At 38.4% G+C, this 10,086-nt stretch overlaps 1 protein-coding gene across 1 annotated transcript in view; it reads left to right on the forward strand.

Moving 5' to 3' along the window:
* Window positions 1–7,445, forward strand: part of LOC130435603 (voltage-dependent calcium channel subunit alpha-2/delta-1) — a 90,471-nt gene extending 83,026 nt beyond the window's left edge. The window contains exons 36-38 of the mRNA XM_056766351.1: window positions 379–491; window positions 2,150–2,238; window positions 3,866–7,445. Of these exons, the coding sequence (XP_056622329.1) occupies window positions 379–491; window positions 2,150–2,238; window positions 3,866–3,982 (319 nt within the window). The 3' untranslated portion in view covers window positions 3,983–7,445. The remainder of the gene's footprint in view (window positions 1–378; window positions 492–2,149; window positions 2,239–3,865) is intronic.
* The last annotated feature ends 2,641 nt before the right edge of the window (window positions 7,446–10,086 follow it).

Below are 10,086 nucleotides of genomic sequence, written 5' to 3' on the forward strand. Positions count from 1 at the left end.
AAAAGCCCAGATCTGAACCCACCTGAACACTCATCACCCAAACTATTACACATGGGGTAAAATCATTGCAGAACAGAAAAGGCTCTTTCAAAACTGTTGCAACAAAGATGAAAGCAAAAGTATCCAATATGCCACTGTATGGTGTAGCAATAATATTTAATTTGATTGGAAATACTGTAGTAAAAAACACCTGTTTATTAGAAAGGGGGCGTCCCGATATCTATCCATGTAGATATATAGATGGGTGAGTGTATGGATGGACGTAGGTTGTTCACATCAGGTGGACCTGCTTAATCTGAAGCTAACACCTCCTTGGACATTTTGTATGAATATTTGCCTCGGTCATCGGCATTCAGCTGTCTGTTCTCTTTTTCCCAGAATGTTCCGGGCGGAGAGGCTCCCTAAAACAAATTTGGTGTTTTTGATCTCGGATGCCAAGAGTTCCTGCCTGTCCTGCGATCCCAAACCCCTGAGACAAGCGGAACAGCCGTGTATCCTTCAAATGACGCAATGTGTCCCGCACTCACAGTCAATAGACCCTTTTCTCAAAGACGTAACTTAACTTCTGCCTTTTCGCAAAGCAGGCAGAAGAAGAAGAAATTACGTTTTGCCATCACGTTGGAATTTAACAACTGTTGGAAAAAAAACTGACAGAACACGTATTCAAGTTCTTATACTAGCACCTTCGCTAACACAAAACTAAAATAAAACACTTACCTTTCAATATTGTTCAAAGAAGAATTTTATCTAGCTTTATCTTGTCGTAAGCGAAAATTTGTCTGCAAGATGTTGTACATCATCTAGCTGTATTTGTGACAGCTGTGCAAGGGAAACTTCATTCTGAGGCGCTAGTAACGCTACACTGCTTCACGGCAGAACAGAAGATGCGTGACGTCATGTGAAACGGGCCTATTGAGTTGTTCGTCTATTTCTAGTAATGCTAACACAATTTATGTTGTGGACATGCCTGACCGTGTAGATCCTTTGAATGTGTTTAAACCTTAAAACCTTAAGTAAATATTACCTTCAGTGATTATAGACGTCTGACTGAAATATATACCTCAAAATGGATAATGTTGGACCTGGCAAAAGGCCATTTTGCAATAAGAACATTCCTGAATATAAATCAACAGTTTAGTAGAACATAATGAAGAATGAATCAGTCAAGGCAAACATACTTCTTCTTTTTTCTTTTTTGGGAGAATTACTTAAACTTTTACCGAGGCGTTATACAGCTCATTACACATTCAAGTTCCTTTACACACGCAGGAGTACTGCTCGTCTGCAAATTTTAAGATTTGAAGCATAGGCCTCTAAGTCATAAGACCATGAGAAATTGGACCTGTGCTTTGTGTATGTTTTATTTCAATTACTATAGAGATGTTAAACTCTAAACAGTTGAGCTCAAAATTATTCAATTATTCAATCCTATGTTAATATGATCAAGGAAGGCTGCAAAAAAATCTGCATTGTTAATCCATTGGGTCTTTTCTTGAAAAATATGACAAAAATGTAACCTTTCAATGGAGAACAAGAATTTTAACAAAGGGGTGTCATTATGAAATAAATGTCTTTCTCTCTAATACACATTGCTCATAATTATTCAACCCTTTATACAAGCTCTTATTTTTATCGTTACAACGTCTTATGTTTGCTGCTAAAAGATTAATCTGACCATAGAAACCATCTTGTTTACAAATGTTCTGTGGTCTGATAAAAGTAAATCAGCTCTCAGAGCGGTTATCTTGGCAAAAATAAGAACTTGTATAAAGTGTTGAATAACTATGAGCAATGTGTATTACAGAGAAACACATATATTTCATAATGACTCCCCCTGTTTCAATTTCTAATTCTCCAATGAAAGGTTTGATATTTGTAATATTGTTCATGAAAAGACCCAATGGATTAACAATGCTTATAATATGCAATAATGCTATCATATTTTCAGAGCCTTTCTTGATCATATTTACCTAGGGGTTGAATTATTTTGATCCCAATCGTATATAGACATACAGTATAAAAAACAACAATGTTTTGTGGTTATTTACAAGGCATTTGCAAGCAAGACGTTTAAATGATACATTTTTGTGTATTTGAGAATCCTTTGCCTTGTGTAGTTGTGTCTATCGTCCTTATGGATTTCCATCAGCCAATGGTCCCGACCCATGTGTGCTGGCCCAGGAACCTCGATACAGAAAAGGCCCGGATGCCTGCTTTGACACCAACACTGTCACTGGTGTAAGTTGACCATCAACCAAAATATGAAGAAAAAAAATCATTTTCGTCCATTGGTTTATTTTTTATTCCTTTAACACGCTTTTTGTTTGCACTTTTAATGCTCATTGGCGGTTCATCATACCTGGTGCTACTAGGATGAGCCTGTCTGTCCAATCAGTGGCTCCTCTGCCCTGGCTTTTTACCCAGCCATCATTCTGCTGCTCTTTCTGCTTTGTGTTTGAGGGTCAGTTTCTTCTTGTTTTGCTGTCATTTTGTCTCATCATCTCATCAGAATCATATCAGTAAAACAACTAAGGTTTGGATCTTTTAAATGCAAGGTGTCAGACCTGGTTAGCATGGCCTTAAAGGTAGTCAATGCGGCAGAGCGGGGAAAAAATGGGTTTATTTGAATGCTTACAGTAGGTACAGAAGCACAGAGGCAGGACGTGTCTGCTTTCCTCCCGCTGTGACAGTAGGATGTGCATTTTCAGCTCGTTCCCTGAGAGATTTTCTGTGGCATAAACATAGGAAGCTCCAGATGTGTTTCCGTCCTTTTGACAGCCACACGCATGATAAGCCTATTCCTCCTCGAACCTGGGACATCACAGGACTTTCACTGGTGAACTCTCAGACCTGTCACGCCAACCAGTAGCACAAGTATGTAGTGCATTTGTTGAAGGTGCTGTGTTTACATTTCTGGAGGATCTTTTGACAGAAATGCAATATAATATGCATAACTATGTCTTCAGAGGTGTGTAAAGACCTTACATAAGGAAGTGTTATGTTTTTATTACCTTAGAATGAGCTATTTCTATCTACATACACCGCGGGTCCCCTTACATGGAATTCGCCATGTTGTTTCTACTGCTCTACAGAGCACGATTCGTAATTACTTTATGTCCTTCAGCAAAGAAGTGAAAAAGTGACGTTCTTAGTTCTGTGTGAGCCGGCGTAGTGCTTCGAAAGGGAGCGGGGAGGGTTGGAGTGAGCCTTTGGTTGCAATTTGCAACCTCACCACTAGATGCTGCTAAATTTCGTACTCTTGTCCTGTAAAGCATTATGTTATGTTTCAGTCCATTTTACTCCAGCCATTGTGAGTTCAGTTTCACACACATCTGACCACGTGATTTGATTTCAGTTGAATCACTTATGAATGTTCTCCCTGGTGTAAAATCCATTTTAAAAAGAATAGTTAAAAACATCATCATTTATTCGCCCTCAAGTCATTGAAAATGTGTAAATGACTCTTTCTTCTGTGGAACACAAGAGAAGACGTTTTAATGGAGGTTGATGGAGGTCATATCTTCGTTTGTGTTCTGTAAAAGAAAGAAAGTCATACGGGTTTGGAATGACATGAAGGTGAATAAACGATGAAAGAATTTTCATTTTTAGGTGAACTATCCCTTTAAACCAGCTTTACTCCTGACAGGTCTGTATGCTTGATCAGCTACTTGCTTTGAAATGTTATTGAAATTCAAGATGCATGACTTGAAACGGCCGTCTGAAGGGCGTTAGCAGTATGGACACGCCGTAAGCTGACTTTGGTCTGTCCCGGTTTGTCCATCAGGGCTGAACTAAAAGGGAACTCTGACTGTATAATCTTGTTTATGAGGGTCAGAGGTCACTAATGTCTCTGTATTGGCTGCAGGAGGATGCGTCTGACTGCGGTGGGGTCTGCGGTTTGACTCCGTCCCTTTGGACAACGCTGGTTCTTCAGCTTCTTCTATTGTGGCTGTTTACAGGAACCAGAACCCATTTCTCCTGACCAGGCACAACGAGTTGCACAACAAGGACTTGGCACAGATTCTGACACACATTTAGTATTGAATAACTGTCTATCATTTGATTGCCACAAACCTACGATTGTCCATAAAACACTGCCGAATACTGCCCTGTATAACCAGCCAAAACCAAGCGACAGATCTATGCTTGTTTTTTTAGTTTGGACCACATCTTCAGAAACCTCACCTCTAGTGCCACATGCAGTCCAATAGAATGAGTCCGCAGGCAACATTGCGGTCAGAGACGGTTTCCAGCACCAGCCTGGATCTGAATCAAGGTTGATTGAGATTAAGACTGTTCAGCTCACGTGAGCTTTACATCAGTGAGGTCAGTGATGTCACAGCCAAGCCCTTTAGGCCTATAGAGGCCTGTGTTTCCTTGTTTCATTTTATTTAAAGCATTGAAAAGTGAATGCGCTAAACTAGGGTGTGTGTCACAAATCTCACAGAGAAATGTTTGGGTCGTATCTTGGCCCACAGTCAAAAGAAATGATGACTTGACCACTACACATTTTTGCATTATTACGCAAATTCAAAATGCTGCATTTCAAAATGAGATCCTATCTATATACACAGATTGATTTGTTTTAATTTATTAAAATATGTATTCATCATTTAAATATTAAATTCAGCACAAAAATATTATATTTTTTTATTTTCAAATACACAATTTAAATAAATAATTTACCAATGTTTAATTTAGTTTTTCATCTTAACCTAAATATGAAGAGTTCATTTACGAAAACGGATAACTCTTTTTCAAAAATCATGTTTTTTTACTGTGCATTCCAAGTAATATCAATCGAATTGGAGTTGGGTTGTTTAAATTACGTTATTATAATAAAAGAAATTCAGCTCACTAACACAATAAAACAACAAAAAACACGATAATGTAAATAAAAAACATGATTTTTTTTATTTTAGTTATTTGTTTTCGCAAATATTGTAGCGTAATCGAGAAGATGGTTTTGCTCACAATGAATAAAGATCATAATGGTTCTTTAAATAGAAAAGATAAAATATGATCACATTTTATGACTGACATTTTTGTGAGATTTAATTTCTATTTTTTTTTTTTAAAAGAAGTATATGGGGTTTTCATTTTTCTGTTGCATTCGAGATTTACTGTTGATTTAGACCTAAAGCAAGCTTGACATAACCACATGCATCTGATAAAAACGCCAGTTAAAAGTGCCATGTTTGAGCATAACAATTCACCATAAAAAGATGTAATGTACATCAAACCGCACACGAGCAGAGAATCATCTGATGTGAAATCCAGACGCAGCATTCCAGTTAGCGTACCGAAGTCGCTTTTTAGTTGTGTCAGAAGTCGCACGCTCGTATCCAAAGGTCCGGAGCTTGTTGAATGTGCTGAAAACTCCTCAGTCCCGTGTTCTGGCCCCCGCTGTCAGGCGATTGCGTTTTACTGCATGTCATCCACATACTTCATCTGACAGATTTTGTTCCAGTACGACAGACATGATATCACAAGCGTGTCAGATATCGCATCCACATGTTGAAACAGCACAAGACAGCTTATAAAAACGTCCTTAAAGATTTTTCACTCTGGAGAAATGTGCACTTCAGATGGCTGAATGTATGTTTATATATTCGTTTGTTATTATTGTGTTAGAAGGTTTATGCATGTAAAGAATGAGCTTAGATGATATGGATCAGATCTATTGCCAGTGGGAAAAGGTTTTTGCGAGTTCCCCCGAGACTGTTCTGGGGAAAGAACAAATACTGCAGCGGCAACGCTTTGAAATTATGAAATATTTAACCAACCACATCCGAAAGGCCAAGTATCTAAACTACAACATGCTTCTCTCCATTTTAGAAAGTTTTGATGGCCCTCTTTATCTTTCTTTAAAAATACGAGCGTACAGTCAATGTTTGCATGAGTTATTCTAAATTCAACATTTAATTCAAGCAAAAATAAATGATGATGGCTTTTATAGACTGTCGCGGAGCCGCAGCACTTTTTTCTTTATTGTGGTCTGTTTGATGAGGAGGTTGTAAAACATCACATTAACTGTGATAAGTGAAAGCGAATTTAAAAGCCGGGAAGTTATTGCGACGATTGCCAAATGAAAATGAAATGTAGCGAGACGTGCTTGAGATGGATAAAGCTGGTTTTAGCTCGAGCATCCAAGTCAGTTCTTTCTTTTGGTTTGGATTGAAAGAATTTATCTTCCTGTCTTCACTGATGTAGCATTGAGTTACACACCTAAATATGCAGTTCATTTATGAATCATTACAAACATTTTAGTCTCCTCTGAGGTTTCAAGGGTCTGGATTTCTCATCTCAGGCCTGGGGGTTGTGGCCATAGGATGTAACGTTTTAAATACCTCACTAAAACGACAACGTGAGAGATTTGATCCAAGGAGAGCTTCGGTGACCCCACCTCCTCTTTACAAACTACACCGTGTTTAAATGCCGGTGGTATGTACTGTATATACAAACTCCGTAGAGGCCGTTCCTCTATTTGAACTCAAATAGATCCAGTGTCACGTTCAAAAGAGCCGCACGTGAAACATAAAACAGGTTAATGACACGATTATGCTAAATCTTAAAACCAGTGCCTACACGGTTAGTCAAGAAGAGAGAATTACCTAGAAGTAGCATTCACTTGGGGGTTTTATTGGCATGCTGCAAAGCAAAGTGTTTTCATATGTTCTATATCGTGGAGGAGTAACGGGACTATTTTTAACTTAAAATTTTCAAAGGACTTATGCTGTTGTGTATCTGTTATCAATGGAAAAAAAACGAGTCCAAATCAGGAATCCAAAAAGTAAAATATTTGTTTTATAAAGTTTCCACTTTACATTAGGGGGACATAAAATATCGACAAACATGAAAATGTACTCCATCATTATTCACTTATGTCAATACAAACCTTTGTTTCCACCCATTTCTAAAAAACACATGATAGCGTGCACTAAGATGAAAGTGAGATAATTACAACATTTTCATTTTGGGGCAAACTAGGTATTCACACGGTGCTCTTTTAACTGACACTGTGACCTGTTTAAAAGGTTACACATGTACAATTTAACATATATGACCCCCCCCCCTCATGTAAAGAGGATTGAGTTGTGTGTATTTATTGTATGTTCTCTGAATGCTGCTCTCAGCTGCTGTGCTGTCTCATAGGGCTGCCGCGTGTCCGTGTTACTGAACGTATTTACCGGTGTTGATGGTGCTCTGTGTGCCAGGATGTTTTTTCTGAGGTTATGCTTCTTTTCCTAAGCGTGTATCCAAGTCACTCTTGATATGTGTGTTCACTAGTTGGGCCATAGGGGGTGTGGTATGTGCCTCGGCAGCCCCTCCCTCCTGATCTGAACTATACACATGAATATTCTTTTGTGGAACATGACAAGCCTGAAACGATTTTATATACATTTGTACAATAATGTTGTTTGAGAAAACAAAAAAAAAACAAGTTTGTAAAGTTTACACGTGTAATTCTTGTGGAAATGCAATATATTCACAATAAAGGTTTATCATTACTATGTTTGGGGTGAAGATGTTTTTTTCTTGATTTGTTTGTTAGAAATTCGTTTTATAAAGATAAAGAAAAGTGTTTTTTGTTCTTTCAGTTTGTCAATTCTTACTGCAATTGCAGTCAAAGGAGCATTTGAAATGCTAAATGTGTATGTTGTTATTGTTGATATTATTACTGTTTACACAAAGGTTCCATTTGTTAAAGGGACAGTTCACCCCAAAATTCTCTCATCATTTGCTTACCCTCGTGTTATGATGAACACAGAGGAAGATATTTGGAAAAATGCTTGTAACCAAACAGTTCTTGGACCCCGTTGACTACCATAGCTGGAAAAAATGACTACGGTGGTCAAAAGTGCCCATGAACTGTTTGCTTTCCTACATTCTTCAAAATATCTTCTTTTGTTTTCAACAGAGAAAGAAGTGTATGAAGCAACTTTCCCTGGTATGGTTGTCAATGGTGGCCAAGAACTGCTCTATGGACCTTAATGTAAACTGTAACCTCATTTATGTTTCTTCTGTGTTTTCATGTTTTTTCATTGTTGAACATTGACATTTTGACCATGTGTCCATCAGTAAAGGAATGCCAGATCTGGAATGCTGCCCATTTAGGCCTCTTAAGAGTTAGCACAAGCATGAAACAGTCATTTCCTGTCATCTTTGCCCATCTCACGAACAGACCGAGCCCACAACCGACCCCACCCGGCAACATCCCCAGCGTTAGATGAAACAGCGTTTGATTGAAGGTGACGGAGCGTGGCCCTCCGTCCAGATTTTGGAACAGACGGTCTTCCCGAGCTCTCTGCTGGCTGCATGATGGCTTTTAACAGGCTATCAGTGAAGACAGGCCTGGGCTGTTATTTCCAAGCCATTGAGCAGAGAAGGTCCAGATGCATGTGTCTGCCGTACTCCGGCTTTCAGGAGAGTATTGTTTAATTTCTTCTTCACTGGTGTTTGCAGTGTGGTTTACTGTGTGTGGATGCGCAGGATGCTTTTAAGCCGGGGCGGATGGGTTTGAGATCTTTATCAGGGGCGCTGGGTCACGGTAATCAGATATCCCTGTCGTGGATGCACAGCTTGTGGCTGGAGGCGCAGTTACCATCTCACAACAAGCAAGTCATGGGCCAATAACAAACAGACTGTGATATTAGAGCTTTGCTCCCTGGTAGATATGACCTCATGACTCTTTCTTCTTCTAAACCTGAGCGTACGTAATCAAAGTCTAAATAATAACAGTATTCCTTACACTTGAAGGATACCGGGAGGTTGTAGAAACTGTTAGATTGTGACTGTGCAGTTTTTAACGCAGGTGGATGCAGCATTTGTGTTGTTTGCTACGACGGGGGACATTGATTTTTAAAAACTAAAAGTGAGCAATAAGATGGGATAGTTCATGGGAAGAAAACATCTGTCAATGTTCATTCACAATCGTGTCATTCAAAACCTAAGCATGACTGTTTTTTTCTGTGGAGAACAAAAGAAGATATTTGGAGAAATGGCAGTGGTTTTGTGTCAATACAGTGGAAGTCAATGGGATCCAGTGTTGTTCGGTTACCACCGTAATGCAAAATATATTCCATTGTGTTCAGGAGAAGAAAGTTAGTCATACAGGTTTGAAGTGATGTGTGGGTGAGTAATTAACTATCCATGTAATTTACTTAATACTATAAATTGTAAATTAAAAATCACATCGCGGTTATACCACATAATAAAGTTATAGCTGTTGAATCATTCTAATGAAGGTTTCAACAAATGTTTCTAATTGACGCATGAGATCTAGTAGCTGTAAGTGAAAAGAGACACAAACACGGGGTGCCAGACTTACTCTCTGAATGACTTTTGACCTCGGTGCACTGAATCTTAATTGGTCAGTGCTGCTTGAACATTTGTAAGGGTGCTGTTTGTTTCTGTAAGGGGTGTGAGGGTCACAGATGAGTTCCTGTCTTGTAATAGAGCACAGATTGTGTAGAAGGAGAGAAACCGTTTAAAGAGTTCGACCAAGGGTGTGTTGTATGTTTTAGATCTCTGCATCTTGGTAACCAACATAACGTCAGAGCTTTTTATGCAAGTGTAAAATGTTCTGCACGACTGTTTTAAGCAAGTATTTGATTCTTTCAAGATTAACAGGTGGGATTTATTTTTCTTAGATGTCAATGAGAATAAATAGAGAGCAAATGGGAACTTTTGCTAATATCTCCTGCATCTTAGATATATCTCTTGAAAAAAACAAAATAAAATCTCACAAATGTCTGTTTCATTAAAGATCTCAACAATGTTACAAACCCTCTTTAGATTTGCCAAGCCTGCAATCCAAGATCAAAATTACAGAAGATTTCAATATGAACTCAAATATTTCTTATGAAATTATTTACCAAATCAAATCCACTTATTTGTAAACCCATAGAATTCACATTCGTTTTACAGCTGTAAACTCCTAATGTATGTTAAAATTGGTCCCATTTCGTTTCTGTTTTTCTTAAGTCATATTTGAAAAGAAATAAACTTGCTAGGTTAAGGGACGAAGTCAACCATTGGGTTGGAATGTAAAGAATGCTCAATGTTTTGGAGGATCTATTGACA

Source organism: Triplophysa dalaica, chromosome 14 (assembly GCF_015846415.1).
Source record: "Triplophysa dalaica isolate WHDGS20190420 chromosome 14, ASM1584641v1, whole genome shotgun sequence".
NCBI classification, from domain to species: domain Eukaryota; kingdom Metazoa; phylum Chordata; class Actinopteri; order Cypriniformes; family Nemacheilidae; genus Triplophysa; species Triplophysa dalaica.